This window comes from Rhinolophus hipposideros, assembly GCF_964194185.1.
Source record: "Rhinolophus hipposideros genome assembly, chromosome: 11".
Lineage (NCBI taxonomy): Eukaryota > Metazoa > Chordata > Mammalia > Chiroptera > Rhinolophidae > Rhinolophus > Rhinolophus hipposideros.
Window position 1 is genome coordinate 20,300,597 of NC_138057.1, and position 26,689 is coordinate 20,327,285.

The 26,689-nt window shown below is 41.5% G+C and overlaps 1 protein-coding gene across 2 annotated transcripts in view; it reads right to left on the reverse strand.

The window, feature by feature from the left end:
* ADAMTSL1 (ADAMTS like 1) overlaps positions 1-26,689 on the reverse strand; it is a 385,708-nt gene that overhangs the window by 100,215 nt on the left and 258,804 nt on the right. For both annotated transcript variants that reach the window (XM_081066820.1, XM_081066819.1), the window contains 4 exons: positions 25,105-25,315; positions 8,313-8,492; positions 2,191-2,344; positions 200-1,325 (listed from right to left, as the gene is read on the reverse strand). In XM_081066820.1, coding sequence (XP_080922946.1) covers positions 200-1,325; positions 2,191-2,344; positions 8,313-8,492; positions 25,105-25,315 — 1,671 coding nt within the window. The remainder of the gene's footprint in view (positions 1-199; positions 1,326-2,190; positions 2,345-8,312; positions 8,493-25,104; positions 25,316-26,689) is intronic.

Sequence of the window (26,689 nt, forward strand, 5' to 3'; positions counted from 1 at the left end):
AGAAATGAAATACCTTGTCTTGGCTCCAGCAGTCCATCCGTGCTGACACAGGGCTTGAAAGGCAGAGTGCATCCCCTGAGGCCCAGGGCTCTAAGCCCAGCCCTTGGAAACACTTTGAAGGAAGAGTGAATAGGGTGCTTTCGACAAGGTATGGCCCGTGTCTCCCTCCCTTTCTAGACCATGTAACTGCTAGGCTCACCTGTCACTGAACTGAACCTCTTCTCCGTTCCTGGCCCAGCTGATGGTAGGTCTGGGGTTGCCTACGGCCTCACAGTGCAGAAGCACACTCAGTGTTCCGCTGGCCAGGGCCACAGTCTGCCCGAGGTGGGTGACCACTTCGGAGGCGGAGAGCTGCTGGGCCGCTGAGATCTTCCGCAAGATGGTGGGCTTGCGGTGTGGCCGGCGGGAGCCGCTCGCAGCCTCCCCCGACGGGGACGTCCGCAGCGAGCTGCTGAAGCCAGATACGTGTTTATGAGGCGGGATGGCCACGGGGGGGATCCTCCGCTCAGAGGGCTTGAGGAGCATGTCCTGGTGCTCGAGGTGGCTGCGGAAGATGTCCTGGGCCAGCTGGGCCACCAGGTGCTTGCTGTAGACGTCACGAAGCTCCTCGGGCTGCTGGGAGAGGTTCCGGAGAATGTCGTCCAGCCGCTGCTGCTCGGTCACAATGGTGAAGGGCAGGTGCAGCAGGGCCTGCTCGGCATTCTGCTCCTCCTCTGAGGATGTGTTCCTTTCCGTGGAGTCTTGGACCTCCCACGAGGCCAGGAGCTCTCCGGGCCAGCCCCCCTGCTCCAGCAGCCGAGAGACAAGGTCATCATAACGGCTCCCGGGGTCCGCAACGAGGCCGCGCTTCTCCGCCTCGCTGCCGTTGGAGAAGATGCCGTTCTGGTGTTTGTGGGGCTGCAGGGCCTCCTTGGGGTGGGCCTTCCTCACGGGGAGCGCCTCTTCCTCGCTCCTCAGGCCCAAGGGCCGGGCCACCAGCTTCCGATTGCCTCCGATGAGCTTAATCACAAACTGCTCTCGGGCTGGGCCTGCAGAGCAGGTGTAGATGCCGGCATCAGAGAGCTTCAGCCGGTGGATCTTTAAGTAGCCAAAAGGGGCCACGGTGACGTGAGCGGAGCTGATAAGGTGCTGGCCGTCTTTCTCCCAGGTGATGAGGGGCTTGCGGAAGCGCCGTGTGGGGCATCGCAGCACCACTGCGGTCTTGGGGAGCAGGTAGGCGAACCCCCCTATGACGAAGTGCAGCTTCCTCTGCCTGCGGGTCTGGATGTAGATTTTTCTTGCTGCCGCAATGTGTGGGCTGTGCTTTGTGGACGGCCGTCCCGGCCCTGGAATGAAAGGGAAGGCGGACGAAGACAAAAATAAGAGTGAGCCGCAGTGACAAGAGAGAGGGAAAAAGAGAGGGAGAAGCGAAGAGAAAGAAAGAGAGCCAAAAGAGAGAAGAGGGAAAGAAAGTGCCTCAGGGTTTATTTTGGCTAGGGCCTTTACTGACCTCCTTATGTTTTATTGGAGGAACTGGTTACCAGCTGTGGACCGTCAAGCTGCCACCACAATCGAAAACGAGAGAACTAATCAGGTGCAGAAGGGCAACCTGCTCTCATCCTGCTGGGTCTTTCTGTCCCTAGAAACTGAGATGCAGGGCTCTAGATGGAGGGGGATTCCAGGGGAAAGGCAGTCCCTCTCATCAAAAGGACTTAAAAAAAGAAATTAGCATCATTAAAAGAGGCAGAGGACATAGGGAAGGAGAATGTCTCCCTCTCAATGTTTTTATCCTTTGGGTCCTGCAGAGCATGAGGGCCCTCACGTACGCCGGGGAGGACGTAACCTAGAAGTGTTACAGTTCTAGAGATTAATATTAAAGAGCACAAATCTGTTTAGAGTAGTTTAAAACCCCAGACTGGCTAACGTTAGACTTCATTAGTAATATGCTGCCTCCAGCTTCCAGATCTCTATATGCCAACAAGTGAACTTTGCTCTGCTTCCTGCAAACTGTTTTTCCAGGGGAGAAGAGAATTCCACCTGGCCACATGTAATTAAGGTTCCTTTTCCATCTCCAGCTGAGCTCACCAGCCTGCTGCCCTCCAGGGCCCAATAATCTCTCACTGGTCTGGGTTTAGAGAAGGTTGCCGTGTGGCTGCTTCTGCTTTCATGTGGGGTTCCATCTCCCCATCTCCACAGCTCTGACATACTCACTTGCACAGGTTGCCAGCATACAGGGCCTGATGGATGAAGAGAACGGCAGGGGAGGGCATAAGGAGGAATTGACAATAGCTGAGACCCCGGTTTTCAGCACCTTCCGGCAAATGGCACTTCGAGTCTGGGTGCCCTCCCCACAGCTTGTGGAACACTGGTGGGGAAAGAAAAGCCAAATGCATGTAAACACAGGGAACTATGGGCTAATGGGTTTTTGTATGAATTCTCAACCTCATCACATATGAGAAAAACTGCTTGGAAAAGCAATAGCCACTGAGAGAGAGAGCATATTAATTATGTGACAATGTCATGTCTATATTGTAGCCACATTCTACTCTAAGACTTGCCACTCTAAGGTTTCCTGTAGTCTTTATACTCGTTTTTACTTATATGGCCTGGATTTTAGCGTTACGGAGTTAGAGAGTCCTGTGTTCAAATGCTAGCTCAATATTTCACTACTTGGCAAGTTACCTAAATACTTTGAGGCTGTTTCTACTTATGTTTATTTTGTAAGATCAGGAATTAAATGAGATAATATATTTTAAACGTCACAGACAGAAGTAACACTCAATTAATGTTAATTCCTTTCCCCTTCATTCACAAATAAAATATTTTAATGTCAAGCGTCAGATAATTGTTACATACCTACTTTGTCTGAGGTGGGGTGCTACGTATTAGAAAAAAAAGGATGTACAAGATGGTTCCTAACCTTAAGGAGCTATCATCAAATGAAGGGGAAAAGTCTTAATTCATTATTAAAATGAAATAGTATATTAAGGATATAGAAATCAAAACCACAATGAGATACCTCTTCATTTCCACTAGAATGGCCATAATAAAAAAGACAGACAATAATAAGTGTTGGTGAGGATGTGGAAAACTTGGAACCTCCATACAGTGCTGGTTGGAATGTAAAATAGTACAGCCCTCTTGGAAAACAGTTTATAGTTTCTTAAAACGTTAAATATAAATTTACCATATGACTCAGCAATTTCACTCCTAGGTATTTATCCGAGAGAAATGAAGACATACATCCACACAAAGCCTTGTATGCAAGTGTTCATAGGAGCATTATAATAATAGACAAAAGGGAGAAACAACTTAAATGTCTATCACTGGAAAATGGATAAACAAAATGTGGTGTATCTATACAATGGAATATTATTCTGTCATAAGAAGGAATGTAGTTCTGATATATGCTACAACAAGGATAAACCTTGAAAACTATGCTAAGTTGAATTTTATAGTATTTAAATTATATCTCAATGAAGCTGTTTAAAGAGTTAAATAGTAATAAAATAATTCAGTAAAAATATAAAAGATAAGTGAAGTATTATGAAATTAATGCTAGCAATTGTTGAATACTTATGGTACACTAGGGATTTCCTGACCTAGGTCCTGAAGATGGGTGGAGTCTGGATGGGCATAGAGAACCAGGGATAAACATGGGAAGCAGGAAAATATCCAGAACAAAGGTAGAAAAGTTCAGTGCAGAAGTCCAAGGCAGGCTTGGGGCAGAGCTAAACCTCTTCGACCGAACAGAGGGAACACGTCGAGAGTGTCAGGAGTTCAAGAGGTAGTTTGGGACCAGACTTTTGGAGACTTTTAATTTTTAGACAGGACGTTTGGAATTGGTCCATAAAGCAATGAGGAGCCATTGAAGGGAGGAGTGAAATGATGAAAGAGGTGTTTTGAGAAGGTTAATCTGGCAACAGTGTCCGGGAGGGATGGGAGTGGGAGATGGATGGCAGGCAGGGATATCAGTTAAGGAGGCTGCCACAGTAGTCCAGGCTTGAGATGATAAAACCTGAAATAGGGTCGTGGCAATGTGCCACGTTAACTTGAAATATGACAGTAAAAACCAAAAAATATTATCTTATATTTTCAGATTTTATGTGCTAGCCCACTGAAATAAACTATTCGATACAAAGTTCTATGATATACACCATCCTGAAAGACATTCAAGAGGCAAAAAATGGGAATGAGAGTCAAACCAATGGTTTCGTTCCCTGATCATGGATTCCAGATTCCACTCATCCCTTATTTTATTGTAAATGACGCACCAAATCCAGGGATCAGGTAGAGTAGAGGTGAAGAGCCTGGAAATTTCAAACGAACGGTCATTTTAGTGCTGCCAAGTATAAAAATAGACTGGATGTCAGATCGATTTATGATTTTGGTTAAGTCTCGTTCTTTCTCTAGGCTCAATTTCCACATCTCTAAAATAGGGAAACTAAGCTAGAGCAGAGCTATTTACACTGTGTTCTATAACTATGTTGAGGAAATGATTCAAGGGGTTTCTTGGGTGAACTTGAGATCCAACTATTGGAAATCTGGGACCCCTACCTGCACTTCAACCGAAACAGCTCTAATTTGATGTTTTTTAGCTTTTTGGCTTTATAGTAACCTTTCAATTCAAAAACGGGTTCTGTGGCTTTAATTTTTAAAAGAACAACTGAGCTATAGGATCTTCTAAGTTCCTTGTAGCTGTAAAATTTACTACTCTGATGTTAATTTCTCTTATATATATTTTTTTGGGGGAACAACTTCCCTAAAACTATGATTTAAAAATATTTAACAGCTAACTCTTTCAGGAGATGGAAGCGTTTCTTAAAGAAAAGAGGTAAGGCCTTTTGAGAGGTCTTATTCTCAGAATAGAATTCAAGAGTAATTTTATTTGAAGGGTCTAAAAGTTTGGCTGAATTCTGCCTCTGAGGGATTCTGTGCAGTAACCATAGGAGTGAGCCAGATAGTGGAGGATAAAACACCATAGATCATCCAGGTCTTCTTTTCTCCAAGGGGACTTGTGGGGGGTGTGGAATGCACATCTCATCTTAGGCACAGGGCCAAGGGAAGGGCTGCTGGGATGACAGGGCCAGCTGGAGCCTGTGTGACCACCCCCTGGAGCACGTTAGTATGGCACCATTGTGAGTTTCATCCCAGTGAATTGGTGATTACCTGTCATCATTCCCAGCCCCTCCCCAATGTTTGGACTCTCCATTCATCAACCCAGATAACTCAGAACCTAATAACATTCATTGGATAAAGGCTAATGATTCCTAGTTCCTAAAATGTAACGTTCTCCTCCTAGAAGACTGATAAAGGCTGGGCGGTCAATGTCACGACCCTGGGTCCAGCCAGTCCAAGTCAGTCCTTTTTTTATGTCTTATCTTTCTCCTGACAATGAACAGGGATGGAAGATAATCATAACAATAAATAGGAATAACTTTCACTATGCAGAAAGCACTTTACATGCATCATTTAATTTAAGTCTCCCAATAACCATAAAGGCGGACAGCATGATTATGTCCAATATTCAGATAAGCGTACTGAGGCCAAGAAAGGTTAAATAACTAGCCTAAGATTATTAGAGGCTTCATACATTGCTGGTGGGAACGTAAAATAGTACAACCAGTAAGTGGCAGAGTCAGCATAAGAACCTTAAGTTTGTCTGTCTTTCAGTCGGAACTTTTTTTTTAAAATTAAATTTGATGGGGTGACCATGGTTAGTAAAGTTTCGTAGGTTTCAAGTGTACGATTCTGTAATACATCACCTATATATCACATTGTGTGCTCACCACCCAGAGTCATTTCTCCTTCTATCACCATATAGTTGACCCCCTTTTACTATCTCCCTTCCCCCTTACCCTCTGGTAACCACTAAACTGTTGTCTGTGTCTATGAGTATTTGTTTCTTTATTTGTTTGTCTTGTTCTTTTGTTACTTACAGTTTTATATCCCCTATGAGTGAAGTCATATGGCTCTTGACTTTTTCTGTCTGACTTTTTTTCGCTTAGCATAAAAATCTCAAGATCCATCTGCATCATAAATGGCAGTCTGAACTCTCAACCACACATGACACTGTTCTAAAGATCTGCTTTATTTAATGGGACCCATGAGACCTCAATTTAGCAGTCTCCTTTCCTTCATGCCTAATCTCGAGGGTCCCTCCTTCAAATCTGCAGGCCGAAAAGAACTTTTTCTGAATTCTCTGTGTCCCATATGCTCAGAGACTACAAAGTCCAAGAACATGGGAGTATGATTATAATCATACAATCAGCATCCTCTTCATGGCAGACTATCACCGATGGACTTAGGAGAACAATGCCTTTAACAATATACCCTGGGACAAGGTCTTCATCTAGAGCCACTTACTTGGCAGGTACACCAGTGCTCTCTCCTGCACTGCTATTTTTGTTATGATTTTCCCATAGATAATACCCAAATCAACATTCCATGGAAAAACCGTCATTACCATGTTCATGCATGCACACACATACACACACGCACGCACACACACACAGACACACACACACACTTGAACACACACATGTTCCTTCTATACTTTTATCCTTTATCCTGTGGAAATAAAATTATTTATAAAACATGACATTTTGCTTTCATGAGACATTTGGGGTGAGAGATACCACCAGAAGGCAATTTTACAGACAAATCATAAAACCTATGCTAATGTAGGTTAACTCTCAACTGCAAAGCCCTTTAGCAGGCACCATCTGATGGAACTCTATATGGGCTGATAAAATACGGGGCCAGAATTCTAAGAACCTATGATGATAGAGCTGGCATCTTAATTTTAAGAGGTAGCTTTCCCCTCTGTGGAACCAAGTATCTCTGTGATGTATTTCAACCAGCAGCAGCTCCATCCTGTGAATTGTATATTATATACAAAGAAGGCAAAGGGATCAGCAAAGCCAATTCAAATGATGTTTACATGCAAGAAAGGGGGGGAGACTTGAGTCTGTTTTTACGCTTCACTTCAGGCCTAGTGATTCTGTTTTTGGCTAAATTGGCTTGTGAGGCAATAATATGGGGTGGGGAGGAGCTTCTCTGTGGAAGACACACAGACCTGTTATAGACAAGTCAAAGAAGTGTAGGAGCTGAAAACTAATAAGTTGAAGCTGTGTGTTTCTGAATTAATTTATGCTAGTATTAGCATAGGAATTTCATAGACAAATTGGCTAGCTGGGGGTGTATCACTAACTTCTGAGGTAAGTCAGGAATGGTGCAATCATGCTGATGCAATCATCTCCCTGAATGCAAAGCAACAGGGGAAATCAAGTTCTCTTGCTGGGAAGTTGTTGAAGTTTTGGAGCCAGGGAATTGACAATAAGAGGCAAGATTTCCTTGGCCTTCTTTTCCTAATAAGTCATGTTCCTTATCGTCCGGTAACTTGGAAAAGAAGAACTAGAGAGGTTTGGCCCTTCCTGAATGGAGACTAGAAACATCTGGGAGTAAGAGGTGCAGGCAGGTCAGGAAGGCACGTGTGGAGATAGAGAAGAACCCGGTGTTCTGAAAAGAATCCTGGGCGCAAACAGCACGAGCGAGGCTTGGTTTCATTCCTGTTTAAAATTTCATGCTTCTGACTAATGAGTATGGAAGGGCTGGCTGCCTGGTGTGCGGGGCGGCCTGCAGGGTCTCAGCTCCCACTCCCCACATAAGAACGCAGGACACGGTGAGGCCAAACAGGAACAGCCACGGAGCCATAGATAGGGGAGTCACCACTATATTCTTGCTGGCGGCTGGGTTGGAGACACTGGATGCAGGAGCCACACTGTCCACAACCCGCCATCCTAACTGCAATCCGTGCTTGCCAGCCACCATCTTCTTGCTAGCCCCCATTTTTTGCTACTGTAGCCACAGCCGTTATATTAGTGAGCCACACTGTCCACAACCCGCCATCCTAACTGCAATCCGTGCTTGCCAGCCACCATCTTCTTGCTAGCCCCCATTTTTTGCTACTGTAGCCACAGCCGTTATATTAGTGGCCAATGGCTTACGGGTTACAGCTGACGGCCAACTAGCCACAGCTGATGGCCATCCGATCACAGTTGATGACCATTTACTACCCGAGCCAGCACCTTTCTATGTGAGGCCGAGAGCCTGGAAACTGCTTTTTGGGGCTTTGTCCCCACACTGCCTAACTCACGTCCCTGCACCCTAGTTAAAAGTTAATCACTATGATATAAATGGTGACAAAAATACTGCTCACTAATTTTAGGACTATTTTGTTCTGTTCTCACCTTCTGCATGTATACATTTGGGGTGCTTTCTTTCCTCCTTATTTATAGTTCCTTCATTGTCCTTCAGAGGATCATACGTACCTCTGTCCAGTCAGAGAGAAGCCACTCGCTGGGACAGTCGTCTTTCTTGCAGGGTTGCTGGGAGGCCAGTTTGGAGGCTGAACAGAAGGTCTCAGGAAGCTCCAGAAAGCTGCCATCGGCCATGCGCTGCTTGCAAAGAACTTCACGTTTCTGGACGCCCCCTCCACAAGTCCTGGAACACTGTGGGAGGAAGAGAAAGGCGATCCAACACAAGAAAGGGGTGTATTTGAGTGTCAAATTTTACCATCGCCTTGGCTGAGTAAAAATAGAGTGAAAAAAGAAAAAAAGAAAAAGAAAAAGAAGAAAAACCAGGAACAGCCCAAAGGATTTTGCCTCCTCTCCTTGAAATGAATTTTGGAACAAGATCTACACCCTCTACTCTTAATCTCAAGTACTTAAATAGCGCATCCAGGAATTTCAAGAGCTTTTAAATCTTAGAACGTTGTTTCTCAACTATGATTTGCAGCCACCCAAGACAACCAGTCTAAAAGGTTAGTATAATAGAGTGTTAAACATATTTACGATCCAGTGAAAATAATCTGTGCTGCTTCCTGAATGAACAAGAGAGCTCCTGCCATCAGTGTAAATCTAGAGGAATTAATCCGTAGAGAAGGCAGCCCTTTTTAAGTGTAAACATCCACTCTATTGCTTTGCAGGGGTGGGAGTGGGTGGGGGCTAGGGGAGGTGAGTGTTAAATTTGAGGCCTGGTTTTCTGAATAAATCCCTGGAACACTTTTCTTGTAGGATTTGTGATTTCTTAGGGCAGTGGGAGCAAGAGCCACTGAAATTTGGGATATAAGAAAAATAGCCTTATTTCAGTGGTTTTCAGCAGGATCCCAAACACACTGACTTCATGTAACTTAATAGTTATAGTCCAGCTGCCTGAGGGCGGGAGGCCCCCTGCAGCACAGGGTTGGCTGTTATTCCAAGTATCTGTCCCCTCCCTGGCAATAGCAGAGGCGCCCCTAAGTGTTAGCTGGGCACATGACTTTTCAGCATACAGATGAGATTTATCAGCCTCCCTTGAAGGTAGACACTGCCAGGTAACTAAGGCTGGCTGATGGGATACAAGTGGAAGGGTTGTGTGTAATTTTAGGGAAATGCCCACAGAGAGTGTGACATTTCCCTCTTCCCTTTCTCTTCTTTGCGGGCTGGAATGTGAACATGATGTCTACAATTTAAGCTTCCTTCTTAAACTGTGATAAGCAAAAAGATGGAAGCAACTTGTGTTCCTGATTGTGAAGCCACCATACCAGCCCTGGATGGACTGTGTTTATGTGAGAGATAAATACTTTGCTCTCTTATTTAAGCCTCTGTGACTGGTGTTTTCTGTTATGTTCAGGCAGATCTAACCTTAGCTAATGTATAAATCTAAGACTGTGCTGCAGATACATTTTGTAAAAATGCTAAGGAGCACTCTGCTTTCTTCAAGAATAACCCCCTTTTTTTAACCTGCTGCCCTTGGGCTGTCTGGAAAATTAGGCCTGGGCGTAAAGCCCCAGAGTTTGCGTTGAAGGAGCTGCTCCTGCTGCAGCAGTGGCTTCTTAGAACTCAGTCTGTGCTCAGTGTACTGTAGTCAGAACTGCAAGGAAGATGTGTGCCCACAGCTGAGGATAGGATGGTGATACAATATCCTTGAGCACAGGCAAAATGCTATTATGGAGCAGCTGTCACCCTCTTCCTCAGTGATCCCAAATATGGATGCATTTTTAAATCAGGCTTTTAAAAAAAGTACTGAGTTCTTCAATTTAAGCAGAAGTATAATATTAAATCAGAAACTCTCGGAGATGGGTCCCTGGCATCAGCTTTTTAAATTAAAAAAAAAAATTAATTCTCCCAGGTATTCTGGGAGACTGTGAGACTAGGGCTGAGAACTACCTCTCAAATGAACGCCCCTCTACCATTTCCAATGGGAATAAGATAAACACAGAGAGGACGTCCTGGGACCCAGAGAGGTCTCTGTCAGAACCAGGGGTTGTTTGGACCCCATCTGAGCAAATCTGCCCTTCGTTTGAGTTGTGAATGGCTGGAGGTCACAGAGCTACTTGATTAACAAAGTTAGGAAAGCTATCAACTTAGTTAGGCCTTTGAATCATAGAGCCCTTGAACACACCATCCAAGCCAGTGGTGAACAACCTTCATTTGCATTTTAAATTAAAAAAATTTGAAATGAAAGTAACCTTATTGAGTCCGATAGGAAAAAAAGTATTTTCTTATGGCTGGATTCAACTACCTACTCACGGAATAAAAGAAGGCTAAAGATAAAGGTGACACTACCCTATGAGGTAGTTCTTGTCCCCACTTTACAGATGAAGAAGCTGAGGCTAGAGAGGTGAAGTGACTCAACTAAGGCCACACAGGGGTGAGAATGGGTTTATTTCCATTCTGTGCAATATTCCCTGTGCTCCTACTGAGTATATTTTCTGGGCTGGCGTGGTAGACGCAGCTGGAGAATGAGCCCAAGCTCAGCTTTTCCTTCTTGTGGTTGTAGGAATGGCTCTCCACTTTCGATGGAGGGTACCATGACTGCTGCTTCATGCTGTGGGTCCCAGGCCTTGTAAGCCCCAAGCCTGCTAAGAGCCTGGTCTCCCCACATCCTCACTAGAGAGGCAGTGCTTTGAAATTCATTCATTAGCCTCCACTCTGTGACTCTCTGACCAGCATGAGCCAGCTCATGACCCAGGCTGGGGACCAACATTCTAAAATGGCTCATTTGCACTGTGGAGGTCCTGGAAACGTGTTCTCCCTACACCCTTTGACTTCTGAGCTATAACACTGACATTTGGCATTTGAACATAGCTTCAAGGCTGTGCCACAAGCTGGGTGGGTGGGTGGACTATATTTTGTGCTTGGCAGCCAATTGTTACTCATCACAGATTCAAACAGCTTCTTCCAAGGGTTTGCCTAGCATGCCATTTAGCCTTAAGGAAAAAAAATTATGGCCTCAAAGCTAATGTTTCAAGCTATGTATGGCCCAGGCCTTTGGCTTCTCTGGCTCATTTTCGTGAGATCCTGGCCTTTTGATTTATCAGAGAAGCAAACTTTTATTTTAGTTCTTGTTTAGCAGCAGTTCAATAAACTCTTGAAAGATTTTACTTCTTGAATGCATTCTGTACTCACATTGCATAGCACAGTGCCTTCTGTGAATGTAAATCCTCACTAAATATTTGTGGAATTGAACTGAAGTTGGTGGTTGGGGGAATTTTAAATTAGTGGCTAAGAATTCCATTTATTTAGAATAACCCTTCTTGTTACTAGGAATGACTATGATTTTAAATTTGGTTTTATAGGCTTTTGTATGATTTCTTAGGTTCAGCATTCTCCTATTTCTGTCAAATTCTAACATCAAACCAACCAGTTATTCTATCATCAGGTTTGCTATAACTTTTATTGTCCTTCTTCAGAACTCATTTATAACTAGATGACTAACTGTGTGCATTACTGATTCCAAATGATTTGCCAAACTCAAGGGACTGTATTGTCCACGAGTCTTTCCATTCCACAAATTATTAAAGTTCTTTCATGAATGGAATGTAATTTTGTTCGAATCATAATTGTCAGAAAAAAACAAGTTTATGCCGATAAATCAAAAATATAAATCTTAAGCTCTGACCTCTCCCCTTTCCTTACTCAACATGTCCACTTAAATGCAAACAGGTACCTTGACCTTAGCATCTCTAAAATCGAACTTATGTTTCTGCCCCTGCAATATTACCTCAAATCTAGTCTCTTCTCAATCTTCCTCACTCATTTAATGGTGCCACACCCAAGGCAAAAACTTAGGAAAAGTTCTCGAGTTTTCTTTTTTATTCACATCTCTCCCCTGAGAATCAATGAGCAAGTACTTTCAGTTGTGCCTGTAAAATAAGGAAACTTTACCTTCACAATAAATAATATATTGGGATACCATCAGCTCATGCTTAGACTACTACGAAGTTTCCTAATCAGTCTCTCAGTTTCCAGTTTTCTCCGTTAGTTTCTAGCAGGATATAGAGAGTGCATTCAATTTGAAGAGAGCACCTCTCTCTTTCTGATGGCCTTCAGAAAACTCCATTAGTTGAATACAACTAGAAGCCAGAGGAAAAAGTCTGTCAAGGTCAGCCTCCTGGACACAGGTGGAGAAGGTAGAAAGTAGCTTTAGAGGAGGAATGGAAGATATTCAGCCTACTGTCTTACTAAGAGCGATGTTTTTCAAAGCATAAATCAGATCACATAACTCTCATGCTTAAAACCCTCCAATGGCTTCCCCTTGTGATTAGAATAGAATCCAAACTCCTGTAACCCTGCCCAGCAAGGCCCACTATGTTCTGCTCCCTGGTCTGATGGAACTTCAAGATTGTCTAACTCAAATCCCTTCCAACTTCATTCATTCATTCATTCAACACAAAGTTATTAAATACCATTCATGGACCAAGCATAGTTCTAGGTTCTAGCAATGAAAAAGGAGCTTCACACTCCTCTATAATTTTATCTCATACAACTCTCCCTTTCCCTGTGTAGTCCAGTCACACTGTTTTGCTTTTTTGCTATTGTTGTTCCTCCAATGTCAGCTTGGGTCTCCCACAGGGCATTCACACCTGTTCTCTCTATTTGGACCCTTCTTCTCTTACATCTTCATGTGGCTGAGAATTTCTAATCATTCAGGTTCAATTCCATTCTCACTTGCTTGGAGAGACCATTCCTAACCTCCCAACGAGAATAGCCAAAACAGCCTTTATCCTATTAACTTAATTTTATTTTTAAATAGCTCTTTTAAGTAGCTCTCCTCCCTTTCAGAAATTATCCTCTATTAGCTCTATGAAGGAAGCAATTTTGTTTCTCTTATTGCTCATACTAATGTTTGAGAACTGCATTCAAAACATTTCCCCAGGATGATATCGTTACATCTTTAATAAGAAATCTTGGGATTGGATGATTTCATCTTTAGTTTTTTTTTCCTTCCACATCCTCTCTGATTTATTTTCCCTTTAAAGTTAATGATTTGTTTGTTTCCCAGTAAAGAAGTGGTCAGGATATGAGCTAAACCATAGAATGACATTTTATACCAGCTGCTGGAGGTATGTGATGTTTGGGTATGACCTATAAATATGTACACTGCAGCGAAAATGCAGTGTATTTTTCTATGAGAGAAGTGATGGCTGGTTCATAAAATCATTATCCCCTCAACCTCAAAATGACTTCAGACCACTTTTCTTCTAATCCTTTGATTATGACTCAGTCAAATTCCCCATGGGTCTTATTGAGTTTGTCAAGCGTAAGGAACCTGCTCTTGAAGTTTCTGTTACCTGTGACTGACATGTTAGACACTTCACTAGTGATGTTGGATTTGTAGGAGTACAGATCTCTTCAGGGCTTGATGGCTGAAATTTTATTTTTCTAAATACCTTATGAGGCACATGGGCTTCTATTCGATTTGAATAAATGCTACAAAAATAAACAAGTAGTTGAATAAAAACAGCTCTTAAATTCAAGCTGTCAGTTAGAGCTTCTTAGCAAATATGGCAATAAGGAGAGGTGCAGGTTAATTTACTCTTTCAAATGGAGGAAGTAGATGACGAAAATAATTGGTCTTATTTCAAGGGTAGAGATGTAATAAAACTGTGCTGTAGAGTGTGGCCACTCACTCAAAATAACATAGCTGGGTTATCGAATCGCAGATAGGACCTGATTCAGGGGACAGACCTTCAGATGATAGCCCCCAACACTGTACAGAGTTTGTGACAATATGATGACAACAGAGCTGACAGAAAAGTAAAAAAGAAAACAAACAAAACAACCTCAGCTTATTGTGAAGTTTGATGTACAGTAGTCTCCCTTTTATCCATGGTTTTGCTTTTTGCAGTTTCAGTTACTCATGGTCAACTGTGGTCCAAAAATATGAGATGGAAATTTCCAGAAATAAACAATTCATAAGTTTGAAATTGCACACTGCTCTGAGTAGCATGATGAAATCTCACGCTGTCCCACTCCGGATGTGAATCATCTCTTTGTCCAGTGAAGCCAGGCTGCGTGGAGTCCCTGCCCGTTAGTCATTTAGTAGCCAGCTCAGTTATCAGATTGGCTGTTGTGGCATCACAGTGCTTGTGTTCAAGTCACCCTTATTTTAGTTAGTAATGGTCCCTAAATGCAAGAGTAGTGATGCTGGCAATTTGGAAATGCCAAAGAGAAGCTGTAAAGTGCCTCCTTTAAGTGAAAAGGTGAGTACAGTACAATGAGATATTTTGAGAGAGACTACATTCATATAACTTTTATTACAGTATATTGTTATAACTGTTCTATTTTATTATTAGTTATTGTTGTTACACCCTTACTGTGCCTATTTTATAAATTAGACTTTATCATAGGCATGCATGTATAGGAAAAAACATAGAATATATAGGGTTTCGTACTATCTGTGGTTTCAGGCATTCACTGGGGGATGGGGGTCTTACAATGTATCCCCCTCAGACAAAGGGGGACTACTGTACACATAAAGCTCCTAGGAAATTCTCAATGCCCAGAAGGTGAGGTCCAGACCCCTGAGAACATCCTTCAGGGCCCTCATACTCTAACCTCCATTGAGCTTTGCTCCCATACTCCTTCCCGACATGTCATGGGCCAGTACTTTAGCTACAATGGACAGTTTGCCCATCCTGGGCACACACATGCCTTCTCTGCTCAGACCTTTGATCATGTTTTTCACTCTGTGAGCAATACCCTTTGCCTCCTTGTCCATGGAGAAACTTCCAACACATCCTCAAAGGCTACTCCTTCACTAAAGCCTCCTTGAATGTCTCCACCTCATGGTAAATGCGTCACTTCCCACCCATCTTGACTTGGAAGGGTACTGCATCTCTCCTGTAAGGACTAGTCATTTGTGTCCTGCTATTTCCCTGCACCTCCCTGCATGCACGCAGGATTATGCATCTTTTGAAGAAACGCAATGTAGTCATCTTTCTATTCTCCAGTGCCTTTTGTAGCATCTGCCAAAGAACATGCACTTCATAAAGTTTGCTGAATTGATGATTGGATGAATAAAAGAGCCCCAAATCCAGATGTTCCAAAGATGTAAAACAAACATCCAGCTGATGGGCTGAACATCCACCTTTTATCGGGCTGTTTCATCGTTAGCCAGAAGCTGTTTCTAAGCAAGTCAGCAGTGGGTTTCAGCCAGCGGCAGCCTGTGCTCTGCTGGGAGCCCTGACCCTCCAGGTATAAGAACGACCAGGTAACTGAGTTAATATGGCCAGGGTTTCTTAAGAGCTTGTCTCATCTTTGCTCCAAAAGTTTCCCTGGTGCGTTTACATTGATGAAAAGGTGTTTTTAGATTTTTCTTTTTAATTATACAAGATGAAATTTCAAATTAATAAAGGTTCCAAAGCCTGTGATGACTTTGTGAACATGCTGAGATTGCCTGGTGAAGTTGACATTTGTGAAGTGAGAGAGGTAGACTGCAAAGAAGAAAAAAATTTAAAAGGAGCGGCAAGAGAAATTAAATAAAACTAAACGAAAAATGTTTGCCTTTGTAAACCATTTAAAATAATATTGTGGCATGAAGAGGCAGATCTCTGGTATTATTTTATTTTAAAGTATATGCCATACACAGAATAAATAACAAAAAAACAGTATTTATATTAGTTATCCTAGCTGCCATACATGTTTCGTTATACAAGGTCATGGGTTCATTAGTTTTGTAAGAAAAGTAAAAAATATACAATAAGGGGGACACTTAAAAGTTATGATTCTATACAAAAATACAATGGCTCAAGGGACTTAGATTTTTGAAGATTTTCCCATAATAACCACGTTAAAAATTCTGCCCATATTGACACTTTTGGCTTCATCTTGGTAATTTACTGGGAGCTGAGTTCATTTCCTTGATACCTCAAGTCGTATTATTGGGCCCAACATAAAGTGATGTTCATATTCTATTTCTTTCCAGTTTTTACACAATGTGCTCTGTTTATAGCTTCTAACTCATTCATTTATTCATTCATTCATTCATTCATTCATTCATTCATTCATTCATTCATTCACTAAATACTTATTGGGCACTTGCTGAGTTCCAGGCACTGTATTAAGTGCTGGGGATTTAAGATGATAAGTAAATGGTTACTATGCCTCAGGTATTTGCAGTCCAGTCAGGGAGAAAAAATTACTATAAAATGTGATTAGTTTTACAAAAGAGGCAATACACAAGAAAGCCCAACTAAGTCTTTATGGAAAAGTTGGGGAAGGCTCTATAGAGGAGGTGACATGAGGGGTTGGCCAGGGAGATAAGAGTGCTGGCAGAGTCAAATTTCATGTTCACAGGCCCAGGGTATGAAGGACGTGGCGTGCTTAAATAGCTGAGGAGTCCTGAGAAGGTGAAGCAAGGTTTTGTGGGGAAGGGTAGTTGGGAAATGAGATAGAAAAGTCAGGTAAAGGGCCACCAGTGGAGGGTCGTGGACATAATCTCAAGACCATTGGAGTGTCATTGAAGGTTTTAAAGCGGGGGATAATAGGACCCAATTTGTAGAAAATGACTTAAGCAGGAAGGGCCAATGGGTTCCAAAGATGTCTGCCCCGTGAGATGTTAAGATGTGCCATGGAGAAAAGATTTCCTGGTTAAACAAGTCTAAATGCCACTGTATACATACTTCATACCTATTTGGCAGTTCTCAGCACACATTAATATTTTAAAGGCTCAACAAGGGGCCTGTAGTAAAGAACCACTGTACCAGGTTGGGAAACACTGGATGAGAGTTAAATAAGACAATATAGGGAGACCAAGTAAAAGATTTGGTTAGTTGTGAGGCCTGGAACCAGCACAGTAGGAGAAGGATTAGGAAAGAAGAAAACAGTTGTGTTGGAAAGATACGGAAGGTAGGATCAAGAGGATTTGGGTGTTGACGGAATGTGAAGAACAGACAAGCTAAGATGGTTCTAGTCTCCAGCTACAGACAGGCTAGATTGTGGTGTCACCCAAACCACAAGTTCCACGAAAGAGGACTGGGTCTGCTGGGGAAGGTGGCAGGTAGAAGGTGTTATTGAGCTTGGTGTTAGACCTTTAGAATTTGAGGTAACTGCAATATACAAGATTGAGAAATTCAAAACACAGTTGGAGGCTGTGCTTGGTATATAGCAGAAGTCGAAATTGAGCCAAATTAATTAGGACCCCACACAAAGAAAATGAAGACTGAATCTCACTTACTAAACAAAACCATAAGAAAGAGGACAGAATTTCTAACCCCACCATTTTGTGGATTAGAATTACCTTGTAATATCACCTAAGCTTTTTTAAAACTAAAAGTACGAGGGGTGTACAGTGTATCTTCTGGGTTTAATATTCCTGTTACTAGGTGAAGCATGGGGTTGCACACCCATTAAAATTGAAAGCAATTATCACACAGAGTTGTATGCTAATAAAAACAAAAACACTATACATGTGAAATTTGACTCCTGATCTGTTTTGCTTACATTTGTTGTTGCTTCTAAAGGTAGGATGAGGTGGCCATTTCCTTATGAAATATACTACTGAAAAGGAGATAAACATCCTAATAGATTGTTTCCTCTCCAGATACATTTTAAATAAACATGGTCTCTAACTTACAAGGATTTGTATTTTAGTTACAGTAATATAACAAAACTGATGACAAAATTGACTCTTTCTGCCAGAATTCAGTCCTGTAATACAGACCAAAGTTATTCTTTACTTCTCTGTGTGATTAAATGTAGAAAATAACAAATTTAAGTCTCAAGCATTTAGTTGTCATTAAAATTCCCTCTTTTTAAAATATTATGAGCAGGGACTCTTTTCTCACACACCTTTTTATGCAGCTAAACTATAGGCATTTTGAATTGTAACCCTGATTAAAAAAAGGGAAATGGCCACATAATCACAGTTTTAAGGAAGGGGGAAAAGAGAGGCGATGGGGCATGTTTCAGTCTCTGCACAGATGTTTTCAGTATGTGTGTACATGTTGGGTGGACCCCATCTTGAACATAAGACATATGTAACAAAGAGAAATATAAATTATGCTTCAGAGTGGACTATCTAATTCATTTCAGTTTAACTCTTCTGGCACCTTTCTCTTTTGTTCTCATATCTTATATATATTTTTAAGAATAACAATAAATACAGAAAGAAGATGGATGCATTTAAAGCTCACAGATAATGGTGAGAGAGTGGTAGTAGAAGGCAGATTTTGAATCTCAAGGACCTTGTGCTAGTAGAGAGTAATGCTTAGTCAGCCACAACACAGCAGATTGTAGTAGCTCGAATAGTGACCCCAAAGACATCTCTGTCCTAATCCTTAAAACTTGTGAATATGTTACATGGTGAAAGGGACTTTGCCAATGTGATTAAGTTAAGCATCTTGAGATGGGAGATTACCTAGGTTTCCCAGGTGGGCTTGATGGAGTCACAGTGGTTTTTATAAGAGGGAGGAAAGAAGCTTAGAGTCAGAGAGAGAGGATATACAAAGGGTCGGACAATTAAGTTCACGAACTTTCCACTGTGTAAGCGCATGGTAGGACAGAATCAGAGATTGGATGAAGCACTTTGAAGGAGCCAGGAGCCAAGGAAACAAGCAGTCTCCAGGAGCTGGAAGACGCAAGGCAACAGAGTCTCCCCTAGCATCTCCAGAAGGAATGAATGCAGGCCTACTAACACCATGACGTTAGCCAAGTGAAATGGATTTCAGATTTCTGATCTCCAGAGCTAGAAGATAGTAAATCTGTGTTGTTTAAGCTACTACATGTGTGGTAATTTGTTACAGCAACAATAGGAAACTAATACACAGATTAACTGCCCTGGTTATATAAAAGCAACCAATACTGAGTTTTATGTAAACTGCTGATTTTGGAGGCTGGTATCAGATTTCCTCACAATTTAATGCTTTAAAGCAAATGGTACAGAGATCTTGGGAAAGCTGCACTGCATAATGGAAAAGAGAATGGGTACTGAAGCATACAGGCCTCCCTCCCTCCTGCCCCCTTTTCTTTTATCAGCTTTGTGACCCAGGGCAAGCACAACCTCTCTGTTTCCTCACAGAGCTGCTGTGGGGATTAAAAGAGAAAATGAGTGGTAGAATGAGTTCTAACACATAAAGTTTGAATTCCTGTTAACCTCACAGTGCCTCAGGTTCCTCATGTGTAAAATGGGGATAATAGTAGTATCTATCACACTAAGCACAATGAGAATTAAATGAATCAAATATGTAAAGTGCCTAGAACTGTCGTGACACACAGTAAGTGCTGCTATTATTAAAGAGAAGAAGCTCCTGAAAGGTACCAAGTGCTCCATAAATGAACCGGCGGACTTGTCATGCACCTTTTCAGCACCATCCTCTATGCTTTATACTGGGTGTTATGGGGTCTCATTGAGACTTGGTCTCTGCTGTCACTGATCTGATGGTCTAACTCAGAAGTCTAACATAGCAAAGCACCTGTCCAGCTAAGGTGGTATATGACTGTTAAATGAGCAGCATTGACCATGAACACCAAATGACTTTAGTGTGGGAGGATGGTAGAGGAGTGATGATGGAAGAGGTGGGACTCCTGTTTGACTCTGACAGGTAGAGGGAAGGGGAACTGTGTGTGGGCAGGGAGAAGCATGGGCAGACAGCAGTGTACCAGCAGGGATGGGAGAACCTTGGCTGGAGATGGGCGGGGGCAGATTGCAGGGGGAGGAAGGCCTCAGGAAGCCATAGGGCTTTATTATGACAATGGAGAGTCACTGAAAAGAATCCTAGAAGAATTCTGTCATGATCAAGGTATCTTAGCTGGACTTATGGCATATCTATCAAGTGGTTCTCAATTATGGTGCTGTAACACACCACTGTGATATGGTCCCTTGTGAGGGGTATATAATATGTAATATACAGCCAGAATCCAACTTGTCGATGATGACATGTGTATGTTTAATAAGTTAGAGAAGACTCAGGAGGCTAATGCACTAAATATATAAGTGTTTCAAAAGCCAACTAAACAAAACCCAACAAGATATTAAAGCTAAACTGATAAAGATAAATATTACATGAATCTTTCAACAAGACCGGAGATAAAACCAAGGGACACAGTACTGAGTGAGAGGTAGAACTGAAATAAAAAAAGCCCCCTAAAAACCAAAGCTAGAATTAGATTTCTGCTTCATATCTTTCTAATTGTTTCTAAAATAAAATTTTAACATAAATACTTAGATTCCATGCTAGTCCCCTCCAGACCTGTAGAATGTATAAATATTGGCCGTTTGCCATTTGTCAGGCAAATGCTCTATAAAGGACAAAGAAGGTTGTATTCTTTGTAGGCAAATGATGATTAACCTAAATTAGCCCCCCATCCCCCAAAGGAAAGTATACTGCATGAGGTCAGCGTAGTTCAAACAGCAAGGAGGGAGTTTCTCCCTTCAAATGGGCCAAAGTCTGTGTTCATCCTGTTATCTGTCTTTAAATGAAGCATTTGATCGACAATCTCCTTTTCTTTCATATGCAAAGACTGTAAGCTGGGTGTTGAAGGATTAGAGACCTCAGCCCTATCCTCTGCTAGATCCACGTAGCTAAATGGAAAAGATCCTGTGAGTGCACAGCAACTTTCCTTGTAACAACAGGATTGCCAAGAACCATTGCCAAGACAAATAAATGCTCTATAGCTGGTGTCGTAACTAAGTAGTTCCCTACGACAACAGTCAATTAGCATGCAGACACTTAAGTTACTCTTGGCTTACTCCATATAGCATAAATAATAACTTCTTTTCTTTTAATAGGTGGTCAGTAATAGCTCATTTTGCCCAAACAACCAAGAAGCTAAGATTCTAGGAAATGATGTAAGAAAAATAGTCTATTGTTTCCTCTAGGTTCAGAGAGATTCCTAGAAGTCACCTAGAATTCTTAAAACATACCCTATGCACCAAATGTTCAACAGCGGTTTGTCTTCACTGGTGGCTTTCACTTTCTGTGTTCTTTATTTCTTGTTATGTTTTAATATTTTTCTCAGTTATTATGAATTGAGTATGAAATAGTCAATATATTTTTAAAGGTCCCAGTATAGTCAGTGGCTCATGGGATGAACTTCAAAGAGCTGTTTACTGTTAGTTTCCTGATCTGAAAACTTGGAGATATTGCAGATTCAGTTCCAGACCACCACAACAAATCAAGGTGTAATTTTTTTTTTTTGCTGGTGGAGGGTCTTCACTTTGTAAAAAACACAACATCTATGCAGCACAATAAAACAAGGTATACCTGTATCTAACTTATCCCAAAGGCTTCTCCCTAACGGCAGGAAATAGTAAAAGTTTTCAAAATAAATTCACTTAACAGGCCCAAGGTAGATAGACAATGGAAGAATAATTAACTCTTTGGAAATCCACTGTTTTAAATAGGGAGACTGGGCATGAGGGTGGTAGTGTTGGCATAGACCAAAAAAAAAAAAAATCACGTATATGGATGAGTTCTAAAAATTGAAAAAAACATCATAGGTCACTGCCACTAATCAGCAGCATGTGTGCCTATTGAAAAGAGGCTGGTGTTTCACTTCACAACTAGGTCAACATTATGACCTATAATGCTATACCAAACATATCAATAAGATATAAAGTCAGAATTTCAGGGCTTGTAGGGCAATACTCTTGACCTATTTACTCATTTTGTCATTCAGTTAATGTTCTATCCAGAACTTATTATGTGCTTAATGGTAACACAGCTAATAATATAGGGATGTAATACTTTCCAGTAGAGGTTGATTTGGGCTGAGTCCTGGTCTTGTCTTAGGGTTGGCATGGGATAGTGGTGTAGTTTAAAGTCATGGATTCACTCTAGTTAAAGGTAAAAGTATAAATGCATTAGAAATCAGGAGATCTGGGTTTTGCTCACTCATTACTATTTGGTTCTCTGAGCCCTTTACTAAATCACAGCCCCAAGATGAGCTGGGAGCAGGCAGGGGGTCTGCCAGCTGATTGTGAAAAACCATGAAGGATGTTTGGAAATGGCAGCTTTTTCTCTCAGCACTGAAGTAAGGAAGGGGACGATCATATAATCAATTTATCATTCTAATTGGGAAACTTTTGAGAGTGAAAAACTATATCAGTAAAACTGGGATGTATGTCCCCTTCACCTTTCAGGCTTACTTTCTGTGACTTTTGAGGTCACTTTAAGCTGCATCTTATATCTTAATGGGAAGGAAATTGCAAAATAAGATCCTATTCAAATAATCTAAAATTCTGTGTTAAAAGGCATCCAAAAAGCTTATTTAACTAAAGTATGATAAATATAATTTTAGATAGGATAGTTTGATAAAACAGTTGTTTGTATTATTATAATGTAGGTTTTAGAGTGGGGTCAGCAAAGTTTTCCTGTAAAAGGGCAGAGTAAACATTTTAGGTTTTGTAGGGCATATAATCTCTCACAACCATGTAGTCCTGCCCTTGTAGGGTAAAAGCAGCCATAGATAATATATATAAAAGAATGGGTGTTGCTGTGTTCAATAAAACTTTGTTTACAATAATTGGCTGTGAGCTGGATTTGGCTTTGGGCTGCAGCTGCCAATCCCTGCTTTAAAACAATAGTTTCCAGACCTTTGGAACTCATAGGACCAGATAAATGAAAAAAAAAAAAAGTCTGGAATTGACTTAAGATTTCTAACTATTTTTTTTTTTTGCTAAGTAATTATGTATTTTAAAAAAGAAAGAAAAATGATTTCCTAGTACCTTCATCTCTTAGAATTTTAAGTAGCAAAAAACTAGAAAGGGCATAAATTCAGAACAAATTTAGCTGTATGAAAAAATCCATCATGTTGTCTTTATTTAAAAATTTTTTCTTTAAAAAACCGAGAGTGGTTAGATGGGTGTGTGTGGGGGGGTTGGGGATAAGGGGAAAGGTGAAGGGATTTGGAGGCAGCTGGTGACCACAAGATGGCCTCGGGGTTTTTTTTTTTGTTTGTTTGTTTGTTTTTGTTTTTTTTTTGTTTGTTTGTTTTTGAAAATTAATTTGGGGAAGGTATTCTATAATGTTGTGGAGATTTTGTTGGGTATCCGATGGGCATGCGTCCTGTTTGGGAGACCACCTCAGGGATGCTGTGGATACCTGATCATGGCATTGGACACCAGAGGCTGGACATTAATGAATGCCAACTATAATTATATATATATAATGTGATGGTTCGGTGTGGGGTCGGAGGGATGGTGGATGGGGGGAGGGGGGTTCACAGTGTGAGGGATATGGATGATGAACGTCTAAGTATTACCTTGTTTTGTACACCTGAAACTAATAAATAAATAAATTTATGAAAAAAAAATTTTTTTTTCTTTAGTTTGGTGAAAACTTTGTTGTGAAATATGTTCAGGTTAATCAATAAAACAAAAAGGGATCCTACTGTATGGGAAAAGATATTTGCCAATGATATATCTGATAAGGGATTAATATCACAAATCTATAAAAAACTTACTCAACTCAACTCCAAAAAAACAAACAACCCAATTAAAAAATGGGCAGAGGACTTGGGGAGACATTTCTCTAAAAAGGACATACAGAAGGCAAGAAGACATATGAAGAAATGCTCAACCTCACTAACCATCAGAGAAATGCAAATAAAAACCACAATGAGATACCACCTCACTCCAGTCAAAATGGCTATTATCAATAAATCAACAAACAACAAATGCTGGCGCGGATGTGGAGAAAAGGGAACGCTAGTGCATTGTTGGTGGGACTGCAGATTAGTGCAGCCACTATGGAAAACAGTATGGAGGTATCTCAGGAATCTGAAAATGGAACTACCCTATGATCCAGTAATTCCACTCCTAGGCATCTACCCGGAGAAATCCAAAACTCCAATTCAAAAATCTGTATGCACTCCTATGTTTATTGCAGCACTTTACACAATAGCCAAGATATGGAAACAACCGAAATGCCCATCGGTAGATGACTGGATTAAGAAGCTGTGGTACATTTATACAATGGAGTATTACGCAGCCATAAAGAAGAAAGAAATCTTATCATTTGCAGCAACATGGATGGATCTAGAGAACATTATGTTAAGTGAAATAAGTCAGAAAGAGAAAGACAAGTACCATATGATCTCACTTATATATGGAATCTAAAGAAAAGACTATGCGAATGAACTAATCAGAGACAGTTTTGGGGACGCGGAGAAAAAACCGAGAGTGGTTAGATGGGTGTGTGGGAGGGGGTTGGGGATAAGGGGAAAGGTGAAGGGATTTGGAGGCAGCTGGTGACCACAAGATGGCCTCGGGGGTTTTTTTTTTTTTTTTTTTGAAAATTAATTTGGGGAAGGTATTCTATAATGTTGTGGAGATTTTGTTGGGTATCCGATGGGCATGCGTCCTGTTTGGGAGACCACCTCAGGGATGCTGTGGATACCTGATCATGGCATTGGACACCAGAGGCTGGACATTAATGAATGCCAACTATAATTTTATATATATAATGTGATGGTTCGGTGTGGGGTCGGAGGGATGGTGGATGGGGGGAGGGGGGTTCACAGTGTGAGGGATATGGATGATGAACGTCTAAGTATTACCTTGTTTTGTACACCTGAAACTAATAAATAAATAAATTTATGAAAAAAAAATATGTTCAGGTTACAAGACAGTTCATTTGAGTTGCTTTTGGAGGTTACTCTGTGTGGCACAGCAGAAAGAACACGGCACATAATTAAAAGATCTGGATGTAAATAGGGTGGGGGAGTACTAAGAAAGAAGGGCCGAGTTGACCTTCAACATTCCTTTCGAAGGACAACACTACTCAGAGACAGCATCTCCTGTGTTGAATCATTGATGCGAACACGCACTCCGATATTGAGAAACCCCAGAACTCACCGGCTGCCATTGCGCAGGGTACCAGGCTGGGGGGCAGTTGAAGCGGTTACAAGCTTGCACAGTGCTGGGCTTAGGCTGGCGACACAACTCATCAGCCAGGATTACTGTCTCATTCATCTCTCTGGACAGGAGGTGGGAGCAGAAGACATCTCTGGTTTGCAGGCCAACCCCACAGGTGAGACTGCATGGACTCCACTTGCCAATTTCCCACCTGGGAAGAAATCAGAGAGGAAGAGGACACCCTGAGCACCTGTGTAGAGAACATCTCCCATGATGCCAAGTGTTGCTAATAGAATAAAAATGCCTAACTGGGAATGTGGGAAGTTCTAGTACAAGATCGCTTAGGAATTCTATCCCAAGCCTAGAACCCATCCTTTTCCATACTCTAGAATTCATTTAGAATATAGCAAAGAAGGTAATAAAATGGAACATCTAATTTTGACTCACAAAATCATCAAGAATGGTCACAATCATGTTTATTTTGATGGAACATAAAAACTTCATCAAAATAAGGGGGTATATTAGATAAGACATAGGTTGACTATATAAAGGCTTTGGGCACCATGTAGTGAACAGTGGGTCTAAAAGAAGCCTTTCTGCTAATCTCTGTAGTCCCCATTCTTAGCAAGACTGAACAATTTGTGCTCGTTTTTCTTTGGCTTCAAAATGAAAGGTCGTTGGCTCCAACTTCCTTTAAACTTCCATCATAGTATAGAAACGTCTCTGTCTCATGTATAAATATCATCACTACCTGGGACTGGAGAATGTAACAAAAGTGAAGGTTGCTAACTAGAGCCGTCCTCCTGAGGGGAAATAAGTGGAGAGAACTGCTCGTTATCTGGAAGTGGAAGTCAAATATACACAGATGAGTTGAGTACATAAATTTGCCATTCCAAGTGGCCAAGTCTTGAGAAGTACATTTATAGTGAGCTAAGGGCCTATAAAAACAATCCCACTGCATTTCCCTGTTGATACAGCCTCCAAAGTGGGAATGATAAGGAAAAAGCTCAGTTGCTTGGGCTCTGAGTCAGAAGCATTCTTTAATGATCACTTTTTAGAAAGTTCTGTTTACAATGTGAGGCACAAAGAGTCTCCAAATACGAGTTCGCCAAGAAAAGCATCACAAGTAGGTCTTCGGTAGCTAGCTGCCCCCCACCTTCAAACTTCTATAATCAGTCCTGAAAATTGGTTTGAAATCTTTGGCCTTAGTGTTTTTTTGTCAGACTGTAAAACTGAGTGTATACTTTCAATCTCTTCCTGCTGCTCTGATATGTAACTACCTTCCCACGCCCTATTTCCCCTACCTCCTTTCGTCTACCCTATGCTGAAGCCATATCTATCGTGAACTACTTTGTATTTTTAATTCATCCCGTCCTGCCCCCCACTCCAGTTTTCTAGCTCTGTCTTTACTCGAGCCGTTATTCCTAATCTGGAATACTTTTGTTCCTTTCCTTGCCCTTTAAAATTTATTCCACTTCTATATATCCAAATTTGATCCATATTTAAAGGATTGTATCCATACCTGCTCCAGACACTATCATTTTCTCAATTGTATTATAGTATTGTACCTGTCAAGGCAGAATAT